Below are 21773 nucleotides of genomic sequence, written 5' to 3'. Positions count from 1 at the left end.
AAAGCGAACATACACGGCCCCCCCCGGGACCACCGGGGTGGTGATGGGGAAATAAAGGGAGGTGGCAGAAACCCCCCGGCTGCTGCCATCTCCTCGCGCCCAGAACGCTACAAGGCAGGGTTTATTTCCAGAATTAAATCCCATTTCCCCTTGAAGTATTAAAAAAAACCCCCCACACCACTGCGAGCTGTTACGGCGTTTTATAGCTCTCTGTATACAATCGTGTCAAAAATAGGGCTTTTTTTTTTCCCAAATTTTAAGTCTTCAATGATTTGAATGTCCACCTGTGATCTGGTTTGAAGCTGTAAATGCATAAAAAGGCACTAAGGAACGATCCCCAGCCCCGCGCCGCTGCCTGCTGGGCTTAAGAAGGAAAATCTTGGTCCCCAGATCGTGAGGACGCCGGAGCCGGGACCCCCCCATCTCCCCTTCCCTTGGCAGACGGTGAAAACGCGTGCCAGGAGGAGGAAACCTCGAGCTTCTCCATCAAGGCTCGGTCCTAGGGAAGATGCTCTCTGGGATGGATGTGTCCTGGCCAAACCCTCTCCTCCAGGGGCTGGGGGACCACCTTTGGGACCCCCCCTCGCCTGCTCTCCAGTTTATCAGCCTCGAAACGGGAAGGAGAGGGCTGTGGGAGGAGCCCCCCGCGCCGTACCCCGGCAGGTGAGTCCCCGGGGAGCCGCACACCCCAGCACCGGGGTGACTCGGCTGCGTTCGCCCCTTAAAGTCCGGGGGAAGGAAGGATTTGGGGCTGTGGGGACCCCCCCAGGAGCAGAAGGGGGTCACCCGAGCCCAGCCTAAAGCAGGGTGGGATGGTGGCTCCGTGCGGGATCGTACCGAGGGCCGGTGCCTGCGAAAACGGGGAGGGAGAGGATGGAGGGATGAAGGCTGCTCTCTGCCTGTGATGGGAGGGAGAGGAGACACCAGTAAGGGTACTGGTGAAGTGGGGAGGAAGGGGGCTGTGAGGGGAGAGCAAGGGTTAAAGGCACCCTGAAGGGGGGGCAGGGGAGGCTTTGGGGACAAACCGGGGGGGGTGGATGGGACCCAAACCTGCAGGACAAAGAGCAGAGGAACGCGCGGGAGGAGGCTGGATCCCCCAAAACTGCTGAGCCAGCGTCTGGCCTCAAAGCGCCAGCACCGCAGGGGCTGGCCGGCACCCACCGCGGCCTGCCAGAGCCACCCATGGGTGCTGCCGGGGCTGGCCCATCCCTCCTCCAGCCCCAGCCTTCCTCCCCGCTGTGGCTCTAGGATAACTGGGGACACCCCCCCCCCCCCAAACCGTTCTCAGGTGCCCCCCGCAAACGGCATCTCCCCCGCGGGGCCCCCAGGAGGGTTCCTCTGGCAGATAAAAAAATAAGTGTGTATTTATAACCGCGTGTAAAATCTATGTACAACATGTACACCCCACCCTGCAGCCTCCCCAGGCTTCCAGAGCGGGACCCGGCTTGGCCTTCCCTTCCCAGCGGTGGCCCCGGGGGGACAGCACGGTCCCCGGGGAGCCCCGGCAGCACCGTGAACCCCAGGATGGGTGCCAGGGGGGACCGTGGGGTCCCCCAGACTCGGGGGGGTGGGGGGGGAGTGCGTGGGGCAAGTCCTTGTTCCCGGCAGGCTGGAAGGCGAGGGCCTGGCAGGCACCCGCTGTGTGTGGGCACACGCGAGCCCGCTGGTGGGTAAAACAGGGGCTGCGTGCCCCCCGCCTCCCTCGGGCCCCCCGATATTCCTGAGCAAAGCCAGAGGGGGGGGGGGTGTCAGGGTTTGCAGGCCACAAGCACGAAGCTCCACGGCACGGCCGACATCTGCTACCACCACAGCATCGGCAGCATCTCCCGTGGGTCTGGAGCCGAAATGTTTCGACAACATCGACAATAGGTTTAAATAATTCACATTGTGGTAAACTTCATTCAAAAACAGGGGGAGGAGGAGGAGGAGGAGGAGGAGGAAGAGAGCAGTTACAATAGGGATACCATGTGCAAAACTGTAAACCAGGCGGAGGGTTGTAGCCGACTTGTCTCCCCGGCCTCGCTCCCCACGTGTGTGCCGGCAAAACCAAACCAGGGATGGTCGCGGGCCGGGCTCCTGCCCCGGGGGTTCTCCACCGCAGCGTGCCGGCACGGTAAGAGGGCGCTGGCCGCCTGCCGATGGCCGCTCGGAGCCATTCGTGAGGATGGGAGAGTAATTACATCCTGATCGAGCCCCAAAAACCTCTTCCAGAACGCCGGTCAGGATACGGGCACCGCTGCGGGGTCTCTCCGAGAGGGCGGGAGGGTGCCGGAGCCAGCCCCCGCCGGCACGGGGAGCTGCCGGGGCCGTCCTCCCCCTGCTCGCTCTCAGGAGGAATCGCGGTCCATGCTGCACCCCAGGGCTTCGATGTCGTTGCTGATGTGCGAGATCATTCGGTCCCACTCGTCCTCCTCCGAAGGGACGGACTGGTCATCTGAGCTGCCGGCAGCGCCGTTGCCGTTGGTGGTGGAATTGGAGGTGGTGCTCAGAGTCCGCCTGTACCTCCCGAAACTGTCTGTGATGATGCCCCGGCCGTCCTTCACCCCGATGGTCTCGAGGAAGTTCTCGAAGTGTTGGCTGTCCTTCTCGGGGATGAAGGGGCGAAGACCTGGACGAGGGAAGAAAACACGAGGAGGAAACCGTTAGCGCCGTCGCGCGTTTCGTACGGCACGGGCACGCAGCGGGGGCACCCGGGACGCATTTCCACGTGGATTTGCTCAGCTGACTGAAATTCTCCGGGGCTTCTGAGCCCTCCAGCAGAGCCCAGCTGCAACGTTGTGCCCCAGCTCCCCCAAACGGCGCAGGGCTCGGCAGAGGAGCCCGTTTTGGGGGGACGGGGACCACTGGGGTCTCCGGCTTGTGGCCACATCTCCCGTTTAGAACCCTGAGAACTGCAAGCCGCTGCCCACGGAGGACAAAATCCTGCTAAAGCGGGATTTTCCAAGCTTGAAAAGCTCGTCTGCTAATTCCTCACCGAAACATATTGCCCGGCTTTACTGAGCTTATCGCTGTAACGGCATCAGCGCCCGACGGAGCACAGGCAGGGCGGCTGCGGGAACATCTGTCCCGTCTCCCTCTGCGCGTCCTGCCGGGTCCCCGGCAGCGTGGCTGTCACCCGCTGCGAAGCAGAGAGGGTCACCGGGACGCAGGTTAGGCACGCTGGTAATTATCCTTTGAGGATTTTAAATAACTTGGTTGTCTTTGTAATTAGCCGTAGGGCGAGAGTCCTCAGTAGCAAGTGTTTAAGCGAAGGCTACTTAAAATGTCTTTTCCTCCCGCTGGGCCCCATCCTGCCCCGGCTGCAATTACGGAGCAGCTGCCCGGCCGAGCATCGTCTCTCTCCCTACCCTCTCCATGGTGCGTGTCCTTACCGGCCAAAAAATGAGATCCTCTGCCTTGCTTCCCATAGTCAGCCCCAGCTCTAGGGCTACAAACTGCTTGGAAGAAAACTCTGGGTACTCAAAAAAATGGTTGGACGCGATGATCTTAAAGGTCTTTTCCCACCTAAATGATTCTACGATTGTAAAAACTGAAAGAAAAAAACCTTTACGGGAGCTTTCCAGCCTAGTCGGAGCCTGGGCAGAAGGTCTGCTGCTCCTCACCTCTCCGTCTCACACTGCTCAGCCCCGTCAAACCCGTGGGCAGCAGCCGGTGCTCAGCCCAGCTCTGTCCCGGGAGAGCGTGGCACCCGTGCCACTGCCCAGGCTGGGAAAAGCAAGCGGGATCTTGCTTTTCGGTGACGTGCAGCCAATATAAAGTCAGCCTCCCAGCACAGCGACCTTGCCGTCGTACTGGCTTTGGTCCCGGCGACGTTAAAAGCGAGTCGGTTGCGCGCGCCGTTGAAAAGAAAAATGCCTTTGTGCTGGCGGAGGCGCCCGGCTGCGCTGCTGGATCCGCAGGACAAAGGAAAGAGAAGCCGGCCGCTGGGACGGCTCTCCCTGCGGCACGCCGACTCCAGTGAACAACCCCCAGCGCTTTCAGCGGATCTGCTGTTAAAACAGGGTGAAACCAGAGCTTTTCAGTAACAAGAGGCATCTCCGTTTTGGTCCCCGGGCTGTTTGAAGCGCTGGCACGCGGGGTGCTGGCCCTCCGGCCCCTCGGTCGGGGCGTGGGTCAGCTCAGCGCCCAGCCGAGATCCCGCCTGCCCCGGTGCCGAGACGCCAGGTCAGGCCCACGTGCTCCTGCCCCAACCCCACAGGCTTCTGTTATTGATGTTCTTTCAGCTTATTAAAGCCAAAATCAAATCAAGGAGTTTGAGCAGGAGGGACTTGACGAGCCCCTGAGGCTCTCGGCCTCTTTTTAACGCAGGGGAAGGAAAGGGTCCCTCCTGTCCCCTGCCAGGGCGCGCACCTTCTCTCCAGGACTGCGACGGCCTCTCCACTGAACCTCATGCGGTTCAATACGCCCGGGTGAACGGCACAGACACCAGAACGGCTTGGACCAAGGACCAGAGCCCTCTCTCTTACTACCAGCGGGCACAGGAAAGCCTGGTGCCTGGTCTGGAGGAGAGACCCTGGCAGTCAGGAGGGAGAGGTGAGCATCTCCAGGGCTGACTCAAGCCTCTGAGATGGGGGATCTGATCTAGATGGACTCAGGTACCCACAGGAAAGAGGTATCTCCAAAAGAAGGATGGATTGAGATGTTGCTCCTTGCTTGGTGACACCCCAAGGAATCTTTGTGCCATCCACGCCCACCCCTTTACCCCCTCGCACCCCATCAGACCGCCCACGTGGAAGGCCTGCGCATCGGAGATGGGTACCAGGCACGTCGCGAGGGCTCGGGAGCAGACCGATGCCGGCTCTCACCCTCCGGTCGGTCATCCACGGTGAATCCCCGGCAGCTGACACTCACCTAAGAGCAGGAACTTTCTGCTGTCCCCGTAGAGCTGCTTCAAGTTGATGCAGAATTCGTGGATCGAAGCCCCGTTGCGGTACTCGTGCAGGAGCATTGCGAACTGCTGGATCTCTTGGGAAGAGAGTTTCGTTCGGAGCTGCGGAAGAGAAGCACGCCGCAAACGTCACTGATTTTTTTTTTAGGAGGAAGAGACGATGGGAAGCCTGGGAATGGCGTTTACTGGATTTATTGCTGTTTGACAAGAGGTGCGGTAACGAAGCAGCTCATCCCGACGGAAAAGCAGGACAGGGCTGGTGCGAGCCACTACCGAGCTGGCAGCTTTCAAATGGGGACAAGCTGTGAGCGTACGCAGGGACCGTGACTCACGAAGTGACGGACCTGGAGTGCCGCGGATGGCGTGACATGCCTTTACGCGGCGAGAGGGGACAAGGGGGTGGGGGTGCTCCTGCGGGAGAAGGATGTGAGCCCACATTCAGGTCCCGTGAAGCCTCCAAGCACAATTTGTATGAAAAGGAGGAGGACGGGCTGTTCCTACAGCAGCGTGGGCTCACGTTCTGCACGCCGAGGCAACGAACCCAAATCCCAAGAGCGCTTGAGCACCCTAAAGGGAAGAACCCCCCCCCACCCTACCCTTCCCTGGGACCCCAGGGCACCCTACCGTCATCATATAGTCCTGGAGCAGCTCCGTCGCAGTGGTGCTCAGCTCGCTCTCGCTGACCGTCTTAATGTGCGGAGACTGTTGCGTGGAGAAGGAAGAGGGGGAGTTGTCACCTGCATCCAAGGTTTCTGAAAAGGAACTGAAATGCAAACAGAGCGTGAGTCCTCCAGAGCTCCTCGGGCACCTTCTGCATCGCCGTCGCTGGCAGCTGCGGCACGGGAGAGGCTGGAAGGGCGGAGAGGCTGGTGGAAACACGCTCTCTCCGCAATAAAGCTCGCGAGCTTCTGCTCCTGAGGGCGTCTGAAGGCTCCCACGCAGCCCGGAGGATTCGAACTACATTGGTTTGGTGACCTGCTGAAAATGAAGCCCTATGTGAGCACGGACCCCCCCTCCAACTGTTTTCTCATTTTGGAACAGCGGGGGGAAAAGCCTCAAACCACCTTATTTTGGCATTAAATGTGAAATTTTCAAATAGCATCAGTCAATTTTAAACAAGCAGTTTGTGTGTCAGGTTTTCAGCCCGCAAACACTACCAACGTTTTCAGCGGTCACCGATTCAGGAGGCAAAAACGTTTCCAAAATGAAGGGTTTGGGGGGAAAACATTTTTCCCAACTCCAGCTGGACTTCACCAAGGCAAAGCGCCACGTCCCCGCTTTGCTGACTCGGGGGACTGCACATACGTTGCGTACGTGACCGTCTCTAGAAACCCGCGGCGGCAGAACAATACGGCCACGGATGCTGCGGAGGCAGGGACCACGGCACCGCCCGCGGACAGTAAAAACACCGCCCGATGTTTCAGCCAGAGCGAGCAGAAGCTTTTCAAAGTGCAGACCGCAGCGGTTCCTGCTCTGGGGGCTTTAAACCCGGCAGCGAGGCCGCACTAATAAGCGAGCGCCGAGCGAGCTCAGTGTACCGCGTTCAACTTACAAAGTGCTTGCTTCCGTTTCGTAAGATTCCTTAACATCCACTTTTGTCGAAGAGTCATCTGCAAGGAAAACAGTCGTGACGTGGAGTTTAAGAGGCAGAAATTCGGTGCTTTTCCCGATCCGTGACCTACACACACACACACCGGTTTCTGACTCGGCTTTCACAGCGGGGCTGGGGCCGAGATGGTGCCGAGCGGTGCTGTGCCAGGACTGGATACAGACTCGGCAGAGATGCAGAACCGCAAAGGAATTGTTTTACTAAATGCCTCCATCCAACGTGAACAGAGAGGCAAAGGGTATGGGGGACGAGGACGATGGCTGATGAAACATCTGCAGGCAGGAGATAGCCCTCGTGCCCTTCCAACTCACACGCGATTAAAGCAGAGGAGGGGTTTTTTTTTTTGAGGAGGGTTTTTTTTTTCCAACACCCTGCAGGAGGGAAGCCACCAGGCCGGGCCAGGCTGGCTCTGACCTCGGAGAGTGGCAGGAGGAGAGGTGACGGACATTGGTGAAGGTGGGGAGAGACCAGAAAGCCAACCGCATCCTGGGTGCATCGCCCGCAGCGTGGCCAGCAGGTCGAGGGAGGGGATTCTGCCCCTCTGCTCCGCTCTGGGGAGACCCCCCCTGCAGTGCTGCGTCCAGCTCGGGGGTCCTCAGCACAGGAGAGACACGGAGCTGTTGGAGCGGGTCCAGAGGAGGCCACAAAAATGCTCCGAGGGGTGGAACACCTCTGCTGTGAGGACAGGCTGAGAGAGCTGGGGTTGCTCAGCCTGGAGAAGGCTCTGGAGACACCTTATTGTGGCCTTTCAGTACTTAAAGGGGGCTATAGGAAAGATGGGGAGGGACTCTATCAGGGACCGCAGTGACAGGACGAGGGGTAACGGTTTTAACCCGAAAGAGGGAAGATTTAGACTAGATATGAGGAAGAAATTCTTTACTGTGAGGGTGGTGAGGCACAGGAACAGGTTGCCCAGAGAATTTCTGGCTGTGCCCTCCCTGGAAGTGTTCAAGGCCGGGTTGGACAGGGCTTTCAGCAGCCTGCTCTAGTGGAAGGTGTCCCTGCCCATGGCAGGGGGTTGGAACTAGATGATCTTTAAGGTCCCTTCCAACCCAAACCTTTCCATGATTCTATGACCCTCAGACAGGCCCGGTAAGAAAGAGGGAAACAGGGAGAGCACGGACTTACCGCTGTGTAAGGACATGTGCCGCGTCGGCGTGGACGCCCCATCAAATATTGCTCTGTCCAAGAAGTCTATCGTGGACTCAGTGTAAACGATCTGGAAGACTTGGCTGAGAAGTGAGCACAGCTCCTCGGCAGTCACCTGGGGAGGGAGCAAAGAAGGGCTGGGGCAAGGCAGAAGATGCCACGGCGGCCTTTCTCTTCGGCTCTCTGCGGTGGGCACGCCAGGCGGGACGGTATTTGTAAGGGTGTTGTCCTCCCAGCGAGGAGAGGGAATCCACCCAGATTTTGTGTCGATGCTCTGTCCTACTCCTCGGTTCAGCTCCCTGGGATTTTGGCTACATAACCTACATCCCAAATAGGTGCAGGCACCCCAGAGAGTGTTAGAGCTGAAAACAAGGCGAGCAAAACTCCACCCGGAAGGCAAAGGGTTCCTGCTGTAGAAGTAGGAGCGCACAGACCGAGATCAGGATCTCTGGATCCAGACACCAGATGAAACAAAATTTCCAGGTCAGCATCAGGAAAACGCCCTGGTTAGCAAAATCCTATTGTGGGAGAGATTCGGTTGTCTTCACAGATTTCCTGCTGCTGGAGAAAGCTCTGGGCAGCAGGCACCACCACCAAGGGAAAACCATCTGCTGATACCCTCTCGTCTCCGAACCAGGTCTCGGGGCTGGGGCAGGGACCAGGTTTCCTCCTCCAGGAAGCACCTTGTGCACCAGCAAAGCCCAACCCACACCCTGCAGTCTTAAAACTGGGTCTATGTGTGTCGCACAACCTACGGCCAGGTAAGCATCTGGTCACGTAACAGAGGGGACACTTGGCGAGAGCAAGATGAGGCCACCCTGGGGCTCGTGGCTCTCCAACCTGAGAGGTTGTGGCCACCTTAGTCTAAGAAAAACCAGAAAAACCTCCCAGCAATCCCAGTCCCAGTGCCGTCGCAATCAGAGAGTGACTCTGGAGGCAAGCCCAACATGGGACAGAGTTTTAGTTGAGTGTTTTGAGTCTTACTTTGTTCTCCGTAGCCAGGACCACCAAGCAACAAGCTTCAACGGGAACCACCCCGCTCTCAGACAGCGAGCCCGAAGTAAGGGCTTTGGAGCTCTCGGCACAGAGACTCTGGCTTGGGGAGATCCCGGGGTCCTGAGCTGAGAAAGAGAGAAGTCGTGATGGAAAGGTCGAGGCAGGGAGAGAACAGCAAGGAGTCCTCGCACGACGAGCTGCCCTCCGAGCAGGGTGCCTGTGGGGAGAGCAAAGCCCCCGAAGCAGGAGGGCAGAGGATCCCGCAGCCGGGAGAAAACGCCCTGGAGGAGGGAGCTCTCGGGAGCCCGGGAGCTGCACCGGAACGCTGCACAGGGCCGAAGGCCAAAGAAGGGCAACGCGTGTCCAGAGAAGGGCAACGGAGCTGGGGAAGGGTCTGGAGCACAAGGCTGATGGGGAGCGGCTGAGGGAGCTGGGGTTGTTCAGCCTGGAGAAAAGGAGGCTGAGGGGAGACCTCATCGCTCTCTACAACTGCCTGAAAGGAGGGGGTAGAGAGGTGGGGTCGGTCTCTTCTCCCAGGTCACAAGTGACAGGACGAGAGGAGATGGCCTCAAGTTGCGCCAGGGGAGGGTTAGATTGAAAATTAGGAAAAACTTCTTCACCAAAAGGGTTGTCCAGCGCTGGACCAGGCTGCCCAGGGCAGTGGTGGAGTCCCCATCCCTGGGGGTATTTAAAAGCCGTGTGGATGAGGTGCTCAGGGACATGGTGTAGTGGTGGGCTTGGCAGCGCTGGGTTAACGGTTGGACTTGATGGTCTTAGAGGTCTTTTCCAACCTAAACGATTCTGTGATTCCACAATTCTGTGGAAGTCTTTGAATGAAAAGCCTATAATTTAGAGCTGGTTTCTGACAACTCTGTAAATCGTCAGCTTCATTTCCATGGCTTAACCAGCCTCAGAAATCCACCAGCAGAATTACAGTCTTCTAAGTCACTTCTTTATTCTATAGACTGTCCTTTGCTGTCACGGGGTTTATAATCCGATAAGTCTCTGTCATTACATCCTCTAAGTAGCTCAGCCTTCCCCAAACACTCCAGCCCAAAACCACGCAGGTTTGACACACGCAGAGCTGCTGGGGACAGATTCGAGGCCCTCCCCAGGTATTACAAGAAGTGAGGTGTGTCGGAAGTGGTGGGTATCGCCCCGGCTCTTCAACACGGGCATTTAGACACCCACCATCGTGATGAAATCCTCCCAGCAACCTGCACAAGGGTTGCGAAGAGCAGGGCAGGTCCAACACGCGTGGGGACCAGGCTGGAGGAGCTGTCTCTACCTGCTCTCCTTGCTGACATCCACAGGGGACCCCACACTCAGGATGGGCAATGCGGAATAAACGACTACACTTGAAGATCCCAAACTTTCCTAAGAGTCAGTAAATGACAGCTCTCATTTGGGGTTTGGCAGTTGCCGGAGGACAGGCTACGGGAGGAACTCGTAAGCTGTATGCGAGCCCGCAGTTCATTTCCAGACACAACCCAGCCCAGCTCCAGCAGCCTTCATCTTATCCCAGCGTGCTCGCTCTTCTGCCAGTCACAGCAGCCTCGGGGGAACACGCATAAACCCAGTCCTTCCTCCACTCCCCCTAGAAAAGGATGGACCGAAACAAGTCCAGGCAGGAGACTAGATCTAAGGAAGAAATGTTTTTACGCTGAGGGTGGTGAGACACTGGCCCAGGTTGCCCAGAGAGGTGGGAGATGCCCCAACCCTGGACACATTCAAGGTCAGGTTGGACGGGGCTCTGAGCAACCTGATCCAGTTGAAGGTGTCCCTGCTCATGGCAGGGGGTTGGACTGGGTGACCTGGAAAGGTCCCTTCCCACCCAAACTTTCTATGATTCTGTGAAGGACACCGATTGTTTTGGTCTGTTCTCACCCAGCATCGCCGTTGTCCTGCTTCTGGTCAGGCTGGCTGACGTCCTACACCAAGGCAATACTGGCTACCGTGGGGCTCTGCCCCACAACCCCAAAACAGACGACAACCCCAAAACACAAGGCTCAGCCTGCCTGTGCTGGCCACAACCTACCTGTTTTCAGCACGACCAAGTGAGAGGAGTCATCTCGGATGTAGGAAACGGACGCGATGTCGTGGATGGGGACCCTGAGGATGAGATCTTCTCCATCCCTCCAGACCAGCTTGATGTTGTAGGCAGAGAGACTGATGACAGCGTCGTGTTCTTGGGTCAGCTGCCCCGGGAGCTGGTGTGCTCTCTAAAATAAACGTATTTCCATTGATTTGCTGAACTCTTTCCCCTTTGGTAACGGGCTGGTAAGGGGCTTCGCTCCCACGGGATGGAGGACGCGAGTCAGACCGGCGCCCAGCCCCAAGGAAGCTCCACGAGCCTTTTTTTTTCCATGCTGCACGTTAGATAGAGACTACACGGAGCGGGTCATTCAACAGGCTGAGCGCTCACCTTTGCATTATCGATCAAATGCAGGATTTCCGTGCGGCTGGAGGGATTCAGGTACCCTGGGATGGATGTGAGTTGACCTAAATACTGGAAAAGAAGAACTAAACCGTTACCACAGCACGTACACGCTAAGCACGCCTCCGAACACGCCAGCTACTGCAAGAGGGACACCATGGACACAGAGCAAAGGGCTGGTCCCCCAAGCCCCTATTTAGTGGCTGCTAAATACACCGACGTATGGAAGATCTCTCATGCCTTTAACGCTATATAGCTGTATATATTGTTATATACGAGCCCCAGCCCCAGCCAGGCAGACGTTACCTTCACTTCTTTCTCGATGTAGTCATTCAGCAGCACGTCTGGTTCGACGCGGTCAGGCAGGGACACCACCACCGTATGCAGAGGCCGTCTCTCCGTAACCTTCTCCTGGGCTTTTTTATCCCGACCTTTTTCGCCCTTCAGGAAGACTCGTTTGAAAGGAGACACTATTCCAGGCTGCGGAGAGAAAGGGAAACGCCGGGGCGTCGGGGTTAAGGGCGAGAGAAGGAGTTTCTGCACCAAAATGGGGGGGGAAACCAGCCCCAACCACGCCGTGGACAGGCTGGGTTTACAGCTACGAATCCACGAGTGCATGACCTTCCGCTGAAAACCCCTTTCCCACAACACGTTGCAAGAACGCAAGTGCCGGTAAGCACCCTTTACCAAAACGGGATGATTTTTCCCCCAAAGTCGTGATGTCAAACCTTTCAGTTAAGAATAAATACAAATATATATTCAGATTAAGAGCTGTAAGAGTGAGTGAGCCACGGCCACGCGCAAAACCGGCAGGCTTCCTCCTCGCCTCGGTGCAATTTTATATTTCACCCAAGCATTTGCAGTGAGCAACTCGACGAAGGACTGCAAAAGGAAAAGGCAGAGGTGCTCCAAACTTGTCTGAGGTCTCGGGGGAGACCTACAAACGCGGGTACACGACCCAGGAGATGGCCTCTCCTGGGAAAAACAGGTCTTCATGCTTCCCAAACCATTGAGTGCTGGGTTTGGAAAAACATCGGAGTCAACACGAGTCCAGCCGGCAGCGGCGTGCACACACGGGCTCCCAGCTATAGAGGGAGCATCACCACCGTCCTTCTACCGCAGCACGGGGCAGACAGCCCAGGAAAGCCGCACACCCAGGGGCCGTCGCGACAGAGCCGACCCGTGGTAGATCCCCACCAAGCTCCGCAGCAGCCTACTCGATGGCTAAATGACCGGGACCGTGCGTGGACTTCTCCAATTCCAAGTTTACCGGCTCAAGTGGATGTTTTAAAGCGGGCAGATCCAACGCTTGGGATTCACAGCAGTGATAAACGCCAGTCTGGAGGGGAAAGGCAGAGCTCCTTGGTGGCCTCGCTGGCTGCCCAGCCACGCAGCTCCGATGCCCTACGCACGCTCGGCTCCGGCTTCCCTGTCCCACAGCAGTGATGCTCTCTGCTTTCCACCCCTCAGGGCAACCACATTTTGGCTTTCCTGATTCTCACGGGCAAGAAAAAGGACTGTACGATCTGCAGAGGCAGAAAAGACGCTTCGAAAGGCTCATTAATTAAATATAAACCAAGCGCTCCTGCTCAGAAAAGTGCGGAGTACTTTGCAGCCTCAAAGAGCAGCAGCCCTCTGCAAACTCAGCTCCACCTCTTGCTGCCGTCCACCGCAGGACCTGGCCTTGGAAAGCAGCGTCAGGAAGAACTGCCGCAAACCCTTCACCTAAACCGCTTGAGCCTCGCCGTAGGACATTATATTGGGTGGGGGAGTGCCACCACCGCGTCACCTACTCCCAGCAGCGTCCCTCCCCGCACAGCAGCCGACGCACCGGGTTCCGGTGCACGCGTGGGACCTGCTCCCATCAGGAAGCTTCAGCCTCTCTCGTTGCTTTTCTCAATGTAGACGAGCGTGAAAGATCTACGGGAACAAGAGAGATCAAAGCCAGACCGAAAGAATTTGAAACCGTTGTACTAGGATGGGAAAGTGGGATGGAAAAGCTCCTGGTCGAATAGTATTCACCAAATCCCGGAGTGAGCCAGGCACCACAAGGACGTTGGGGACAGCCCGGCCCTGAAAAATGTCCCTTGGATCAGGGAGATAAAAATAGAGTGAGTTTATAGGACAAAAGGGACAGAAAACACAGCTACACGATGCCAGCCTCGTGAAAGAGCTCTACCTTTACAGCAGCAGGACCAGAACTGGCAAACACTGAGATTTTAGGGGCGGCATCCCTCCCTTCAGCTGGGCTCCCGAAATGGAGCATCACCCTGCGCTGTGCAACCCAGCCGGCTCCTGCCGAGGGGCCGGGAGACCCTTCCTGGCTCCAGAAAGAAGAAAATCCTGAAAGAAACAGGTCTCTTTGCCAAGACCGGAGCATGGGGCTTGACCCTGCCTCTGCCACCCCGACTACAAGGGCGTCCAACCCTAAACCTCGGCTGCTGCTGCGTAAAGATCTTGTTCCACCAGGATCTTTTAGGAATCAAAAGCGGAGAGATGCAGAAATCTGCCGCCGGGGTCGGGGCTGTATCACGACGGTCCCGCAGACGCGTCCCCCTCCACCATCCAGGGTCCGGCAGTTCCGGCTCGGTTCAGCTCTCTGTGCCGAGGCTGCTGGATCCAGCCCAATCCGTAAGAGCAAACCAGAAGAAACATGCTTTTCCTTCAAGGACGCAGGCAGCCTCCGTAGGGCTGGGAAGATGCCGCAGAGGGATTCCCCACCATCCCGCGCACCCGAGCTCCGTGGGAGAGCCGCAGGCTCTCCTTGAAGGAGGATTTGGGGAGCGTAAATCCAAGGCGGAGGCGTCACCCAACGTGACACAACGCGGAACAACAGCTTCTGCATTTCTGGGAGCTGATCTAAAACCAGCGCCTACCTCGTTCTCCATTGAAGTACCCAGTTACGGAGAGCAGAACCAAACCGTGCCGGCGCGGAGCCTTTGGTGGCTCACCAAAAGCACCTCTCGGGGGGGGAGAGAAGCTGCTACCCTCGTCTTGGGGGCTTCCGAAGCTCGTGGCCCGTGCCGAAGGGTTGGCAAACCCGTGAGCGTTCATTCGCCTGCCGGCTCGTGGCCAGGAAGTGCGATAACCGCAGTTTCCTTCTGTTACACGCAGCAACAGCGACAAAATAAAGTTGTTGGTTAAGAACCGACAAGGTTTGGCAGCAGCGGGGCCGGGCGCGAGGCAAGGTGAGGCGCAGAAGCCCATTTTGCAAAGCTCGATGCCATTCCCAGCTCCCAGTCATGCGGTCCCACCTCCTGCACCCCTAAATCCCTGGAAACTCCCCAACAGCCTTTGCCGCTACAGCCTGGACTCGCACCCGGCTGCACCCGGGATGGAAACATCCCCAGCCCAGTCTTTAACCCCGGTTTCTCCTCTGAGTTTCAGAGCTATTTTGTTCTCCAAGGTCCAACGACATCTATTGAGACCAAGGGCTGTAAAGCTTTTTTAGGGCCCGTATTTTGAGTCCTTAAGTTTCTTGCTCACATTAGAAAAGCAAAGCTTGGAAATGAGGTTAAGAGCTCCCTGCCTGAGCCAAGGCCTCCCAGGAGGCACTTTGGGAAAGCGCAAAGTGTTGCTGGGCTCGAACGTGAGCCCAAGAGTCAGGCTCAGAGGATTAATGAAAACAAGTTGCTAATTTCACAGACGTAGAATCAAATTAAAAAGGCGAAGGTGGTGATTTCCCCGATGAAATCTGCCCCTTGAGCAGAGGAAAGAGAAGTCGGTTCGAGAAGAAGCACCCGAAGACCTGCCGGGCTGCCGGCCACCCGCGGCCCCTCCGGTGCTTGCACCGAGCAGATTCCCATCTTGGGATGCAAGTGAACCCTGCCGGCACGCTGCAGAGAGAAGGACCCCGTTTCTCCTCAAAACCCATAAAATAAAAGTTTGTTTTCTTTCCCCGCCTCTCCTTGCCCACAACTGCAATCCCTGAAGGTGACTTCCCAGCCCACCTCCCTGTGGATCTCTCCGGTCTGGAGACATCTCCTGTGGCAGAACAGCTTGGGAATCTGCTGTAAAAGCCACTGGGACGGGGAGCGGGGCTCAGCCGAAAGGACACAGCTTGTTTGGAAAGGATGGGTCCATCCCCGCGCCGGGCAGCAGCCGGGCACGGGCAGCACGGCGCAGGCGAGAGCTGCCAGGAGCTCATTCCCACGCGGTTCGCTTCTCAAAAGCATTTACGTCTCGAAGTCAGGAGAAGAGGCAGGGAAGGGGTTACGTGAACACCTTGTGCCAGCCAGGACTCGGCGTTTCACGGAGAGCTGCAGCTCCTGGCAGAGGACGGCCAGCGTGGTCACTCCTCAGGGCTTCCTGCTGCTGCCGGCTCCGAAATTCAAGAGGAAAACAGTAATTTCATCTACTTAAGGCATTTCAGACTTAACTAATTGAGAGCGAGGGCATCTCACAGCTGGGTTTAACCCACCAGGCCAGACTGACAGGGAAAGGCACGCCATCGGGCCGGGGAGGGGGCTCTGTGAACGGCCGATGGGCTTTGGGTGGATTTTTTGGGGAGACCCAGCTCACCCAATGTACGTTCACATGCGTTTGAACAAGGAAATCTGGCGAGGAACCAGAGTGGAGCACGGCCCACCAGCATCTCCCAAAAACCCACCAGGGCCAGGGTGCGTGGCTTTGGTGAGCGCCAGGCTCCAGGGACACTCCTAGCCGTGGCCAGCCCTTCCTCAGATTCGGTGGCCCATATGGAAAAGGCCACCTCGGCCGAGCCGCCTGCTGCTGCTCCAGGGGCTGCAAATTCCATGGAAATAGGACAAACCTTCAGGAAAAAGCCCAGGAGACCAGACTGAGCCTAGGGCTAAGCCCCCCAGCCTAGGCTGGACACAGCCACGAGTTGTCATGGCACAAGGAGCCATGGCACAGTCCAGCGAACCCCTCACCATCCCGAGCCCGCATCTGTGTCGGGGCGATTCGTCCCTCTGATGCCGTTTCTCCTGTCTGAGGCCAATAAAACACACAACAGGGGTTTCACCGACCCCACCGGCTACCTTACGATTTGGTAGCCGCAACTGCCCACCCCTCTCAAGTCACCGGAGAGCAGCCGCCAGTGAGGGGTGAGGCTGAGATGGCAGCAGCAGAACCTGGTGCTGCCCTGCTCCGGGGAAAGGTTGTTAAGCTCAGGGAAGACAGCCCGACCCATCATCTGTTTGAGCAGAAGCCTCCACCCTCTCCTCCCCAGAGAAAGTGGGGATGCAAGGAGTTAAGTCAAAGGAGTTTGCAACCTCATGAAGACCCCAGTAAAGCACCTGCAGCTCTCTGCGCTCCCCCTGCATCTCACAACACAGAGACTTCAAAAAACCACTTTATTTGGTGCACCAAACAAGCAGCCCCCCACCCTCAGGCAGCAAGACCAGGGCTCTCGTGGTGTAAGCACAGCCATTAGAGGTAGGATGACCGACGAGGTGCACCTTCCCCTTGCTGCTGGGAAAAATAATCGGGGTCCCCAGGTCATCGGCAGCACCCACTTCATGGGGGTTTGCTCACCCATCCCATGCCCCCCTGGCCAGCAGCGCATCCTGGCCCCAGCTCCCACTTGGCTTCAGAAATGGGGATTGAGCAAGCCCTTTCTGGGAAAAGGGAGGATTTATCCTTCATCGAGGTTGTCGTTACTCTGGCTGGTGCATCAGGGGTTATTGGAAAATTTCTGGGAAGGGGTTTCGTCTGGCAGCCAGAGGTTGGTGGCAGAGCCAGGAATTAAACCCCAATCGACCCAATGCTGGACCACGGAGCAGACCAGGACCTTCTCCCAAGCTTCAGAAGATCCTGGAAAACACATCTCTGGGATCATGAGCGCGCACAGGAGGAGAGGGCTCACATTAAGGTGGGGACCCGCTCCCACGCTGCCGAGCAATGCCACGTCACGCCGGCTGCGTTTCACGGGGGACGAAGGTGGTTCTAGCGTAGTGCTTGTTGGCCACCGGCGCTGGAGTTGGGGCTGCTTTCACCCAGAGCCCGGCTGCTCGTACCCATCCAAAAATCAACAAGGTCTTAGCCCCTTTAAATACATTCAACCCTTTGAGCTGAACACAAAGGAGAAAGAGCATCCCTCTCCTTAGGAGCGGAAACAGCTTCTTAATCCACTCGAGGGGATTATCTCAAATGCAAATTTGTAAGGCTAATTCTCCCCCCCCCCGCCCCGGCGCGTCTGCATGGAGATTAAGGGAGATCGAGCTCCCAACGGCCACCCAGTGCCGCTGCCGGCCAGCCCCGGGGACAGCCTGCGCCCCAAACCCAGTTATCCTGTTCCTAAAGGGACGCAGGGCACGCTTAGGGTAAAGCCAGAGCGCTTTCCTAGAGAGCTGCCGGCAGCGCCCCGGGACCAGGCTACGTTTCTGAGCGGATCAGAAAGCCAACCTCGAGCGTACCGACGACGCGAAGGCTGGGCTCAGCGGAGGAAGTATCTGCACAAAGGGAGCACGTGATACGGCAGGGGGTGAAAGAATTAACCAAGCCCAAAGGGGCTCTGGGTCAGCTTACTGCCAGCGGAGGAAACGAGGAAACGAAGAAAAGGATCACAGCGGCGTGCGTGGAAGGACAAGAAGTCACGGGAGGTGCCTGTAATAATAAAATGTGAAACCAAGCAAGAAAAAACACGTTCAGCACGTTTAGAGAAGATTTGGCTGTTAAGAAATAAATTCCAACCAGCCTCCAGCGTGGCAATGCCACGGAAACACGGGATCTGTGGGTTCGGCTTTGCCTGGGCACAGCTTGAGCCCGGGCCGGGCTCCGCAGCACCGGCCACCGTGCTCCGTGAGCCGAGGGTGACGAGAGCACGTGTGAATTATGACCTGGGAAAGCCAGACCCGTGATGAGTAGGTACTCGGTAGCCTCAAAGTAAAGCTGCAAGTGCACAGCCCTGCCAAAGGCAGGGTTTATTATTTAGATTTCTTTGCTCCACAGAGAAGCACTGCAACACGAGCGGGACCGGGGGGCTGGTTCAGGGCTCAACCCCCAGGAAACCCAAGCAGAGAGCAGAAAATAGCCTGGTTTTACACCGACCTTCGCGTTTGCCGTTCCTTCACGCCTCCTCAATACGAACGCAAGCTCCAAACACAAAGCTGCAAACTGCCACAGGTACATCCTGATGCCGAGTGGAGGTTTATTTCCCAATGACTTCCTATTCCTCAGCCTGTTGGCAGAAGGAAGCCGTAACAGCCTTGTTTTGCTCTGCCTGACCGAGGCGGGTCCCCGTCCAGGTGGTGAATAACTCAGGGCCTCGCTCCAGCCCTTTAGCGCAACGCAAAGTCGCTCAGACAATAAAACACCAGCTCAAATCCTGACCAGGCGGCGATGGGATTACAGCGGCGGCTGCTTAAAAACCATTTTAAATCCCAGCAAATGCCCTACTGCCTCGGGAACAGGTTGCAGACCTTTCACAGCCCGTAACTGCTGGATTTCCCCACCCCTCCATCCTTAACAGCCCGGTCTGTACGGCGGCATCACGCGTTCACGGGCAGAGCACCGGGGGGAAGCAGAGGGTCGGGACCGCGTGCAGTCAGGCTTTGAGCATCTCCAAGGATGGAGAACCTGTGGCCTCCGGGGCAGCCTGTCCAGTGTCTGACCATCCTCACACTAAAGAAAGTTTATTATGCTTGAATATAAGTCCCTGTGTTTCCATTTGTGCCTGTTGCTTCTTGTCCTGACACCGGGAAGAGCCCGGATCCTCCCCCTTTTCTTCACTCCCTCTGTAAGGGGTTCATATACATTAATAAAATCCCTCTGAGCCTCCTCTGCTCCAGGCTGAACAGTCCCAGCTCTCTCAGCCTTTCTTCCTACGAGAGATGCTCCAGGCCCTTCACCATCTGCTGAACTCACTCCAGTATATCCCCATCTCTTGTACTGGGAGCCCAGTGCTCCTGGGGATCACCTCCTGCTCCCAGGCAGCCCAGAAGGCTGGTGGCCATCCCTGCCACGAGGGCATCCTGCTGGCTCACGCTCACCTTGACCACCAAGACCTTCTCTGGTCCTGGACCAGAACAAGGCAAGAGGACTCAACCAAGTACCAGGAGCAGCTACGGGCGTTCGGGTAGATGCGACCTTTTCGAGATCATCCTGGCCCTGTAATTCGGTTTATTTTGACTTGGCCAGTACTCAAGCTCTGCCCCAAAGAAGCCATCTACATATTTGAACTTGCAGGGGGATGGTCTTGCTACGCAGAGGGCTGAGCCGCTCAGGAGATCACCCTCAGCAGTCTTCTACAACCCAAACATCTGAGCACAAGCCAAAATCCAGGCTCCACAAGCAGCTCAGCAATGACACAGCAAAGCCAAGCAGTTTCCCAGTTGTTTGACTAGCAGTGGCACCCAGCCCACCGCTGGTAGCCACAGCCCCGAGCAGGAGCCCTGGGTTTCTGAGCAGGGGTGCTAGGCTGTGTTTCAGTGCCGCCCAAGGAACAGGACCCTCTCCACATTTAATTTTGCAGAGGTGGTTTCATTACGGAACGCTATTTGGTGCTGGCATGCTCGGTAGGAAGCCAGCTTTCAGTAAGTGGGATGGTCCCCACCACCCCAGGACCCCCAAATGCACCATTCAGACCCCACCACCCCAAGGAAAAAGACACAGGGAGAGCTCAGCAACTCCCCAGGAGCCACGGAGCCGGCTTGGGAAGCCCCCGAAGCTCCACAGAGGATCTGGACTGAAAGCCACCCACGGTGCTTGTTCCCATTACGCGCCCCTTGCTGCTTCCTCCTCATCCCGCTGCGGGGTTCAGAGCATCGCCGCCGCAGCATGCCGGCTGGCAACATCTTCCCAAAGCCCTTTTATTCCACTTTCCTCCAGTTTTTGTCAACAGGAAGCATTTGATGAAGTGGTAAACTGGCGTTGGGGGACTTATTTGCACAGGAGGCGTAGCGAGATGAGGGTGTGTCAGCGTTCGGTTTGAGAAACTCCAGACAGGGCAGCTGCGGGTTCAACGTTGAACTTGGCACGCCAAGATGGCTGCAGCAGAGCCGCTTCGGTGTGGTCAGCCGCTCTCCTCCCCACAAAGATATCTGGATGCTAAAATGTTAGATCAAACCGTTATTCAAGGGATTCCTTTTTGAAGCCGAGAGCTAAGAACAGCTTCAGCTTTTTATCAGCTTTAGTGAAACGCTACAGCGAGGATTTAAGAGGGGGGGCTCTGGATAACGATGCCAGGCACGGAGTCGAAAATTAATCAAGACCAAAGCTGCGGGCCGGCTGCCAAGGCTGGGAGCAGGAGGGCAGGCGTTGCAGGGCTGGATGCCACCCTCTGCTAGCTCCTGTCCCTCTGCAAAACCACGGTCACGGCCGCAGACCCTTCCCCTTGGCACTGGGAGGACGTCGAAGCCGGATCTGCAACGCCTGCACCCGAACGCGGTGCTCGGGCACTGCAAAGCGTCCTCAGCTTCGTCTCACCGTGCAGAGCTCTGCCGACGCCTGCCAGCCACGGCTCTGCACGTGGAGCGAGAAACAACGTACAGAAGGGTTCTCCGGTGATTTCCAAAGCGAGCAGAGAACGCTCCATCCAGGCAGCGAAGTCCCCGTTGCTGCTGCAGACTTCGGCCTCCTGGGTGAGGACCTACCTATGCCTGAGCCAGATACCGAAGTCCAGGGAACATCTAAGCAAGGAGGATGCAAAGGATCACGGGGGGACCTGCGGCTGTTCCTACGTCTTGCGAAGAGCCTTCTTAGGCAGCTCTGTTCCTGGGACTGGCAGAGCCAGCGATGTTGGGGCTTTGCATGGGGCTGCATCTCCGTTTCACACAGCTTCTCCAGTGCAAGATCTTACTGCAAGCTGTCCATCAGAAAGGGCAGTTGTAGCGGTGTCCCCTCCTCTCCCTAAGGAGCTGAACACCTGAGACCACAACCCGATGTGCTGGCGGTCAGGAGAAGAGGGATAAAGCTCAATTCCTTTGACAAGGAGGCTCCAGACCTCTGGCAGCCTTGCCTGCAGAACGGCTAACGTGCAACTCTTGCGTTGTAGCACCAGGTAAAAATAGCTTTGTGAGAGCATGAAGGAGGGGCTTTGGTCGAGGTCACCGTCCCTCCTCACCCCACCCGGTTTTCCAGCTCCGTTTGTGCCAACGTTAGTCATCCATCCCCCTTCTAACCCCGACAGCTTTCCTCCGACCCAGCCAGCACATGGATCTCTCCGAGATCGTTTTGACCAGCTTGTAGGGAAGCCTCTGGAGGTGTCCCTGCCATCCTGCCCAGCAGTCTTCTGGTGGGACAGCCCCTCCAGGTCCTCACGTGGCTCCACAAGACCTGGCTTCATCTCCACTGGGCTGAATTAGAGACAGGAGCGAGCCCAGCGCTGGCCCTGGGACCTCTCACTCCTCCCCAGCTCCCAGCAGGCTGATGCGGAGCTGACACTTACCGGTGGTATCAGAAGGAAATAAGTAAAATCTTCATATTTCAGCCAGAAACACTGTGTTTGATTTCAAAGCCGCTCCTTCAAACAAACACATTATTAAACCTAAGCAATGTAGAAACACAATTTTCCTAAAAACAGCGAACCGGCACGCAAGTCAGTCTTAAAAAAACCCAAACAACGCAGCAGCTCAAGACAAAAGGCAACGGTTGCACAAAACGCACTTCCAAAACAAGGCTCAGCTCCGTGTTTTCACGTTTCAGACTGCCTTGCCAGCTAAGCCGGGCTCCAGCCTCCCCGACAGGATTTTCCTCTAAGGCAAGAGGAAAGGAATTTTCCCCAGCTATTTTTA

At 57.0% G+C, this 21773-nt stretch overlaps 1 protein-coding gene across 1 annotated transcript in view; it reads right to left on the bottom strand.

Annotated features, from left to right (window-relative positions):
* Positions 1-1879: 1879 nt before the first annotated feature.
* CCM2 (CCM2 scaffold protein) overlaps positions 1880-21773 on the bottom strand; it is a 38862-nt gene continuing 18968 nt past the window's right edge. The window contains exons 2-10 of the mRNA XM_075492187.1: positions 11386-11559; positions 11068-11151; positions 10681-10864; positions 8631-8767; positions 7626-7761; positions 6441-6498; positions 5513-5651; positions 4852-4990; positions 1880-2608 (exon numbers count right to left, since the gene is read on the bottom strand). Of these exons, the coding sequence (XP_075348302.1) occupies positions 2328-2608; positions 4852-4990; positions 5513-5651; positions 6441-6498; positions 7626-7761; positions 8631-8767; positions 10681-10864; positions 11068-11151; positions 11386-11559 (1332 nt within the window). The 3' untranslated portion in view covers positions 1880-2327. The remainder of the gene's footprint in view (positions 2609-4851; positions 4991-5512; positions 5652-6440; positions 6499-7625; positions 7762-8630; positions 8768-10680; positions 10865-11067; positions 11152-11385; positions 11560-21773) is intronic.

The sequence above is a fragment of the Mycteria americana genome, chromosome 2 (assembly GCF_035582795.1).
Source record: "Mycteria americana isolate JAX WOST 10 ecotype Jacksonville Zoo and Gardens chromosome 2, USCA_MyAme_1.0, whole genome shotgun sequence".
Classification (NCBI taxonomy): domain Eukaryota; kingdom Metazoa; phylum Chordata; class Aves; order Ciconiiformes; family Ciconiidae; genus Mycteria; species Mycteria americana.
The sequence above is the reverse complement of the archived record's forward strand: the minus strand, read 5'-3'. Positions and strand labels throughout refer to the sequence as shown.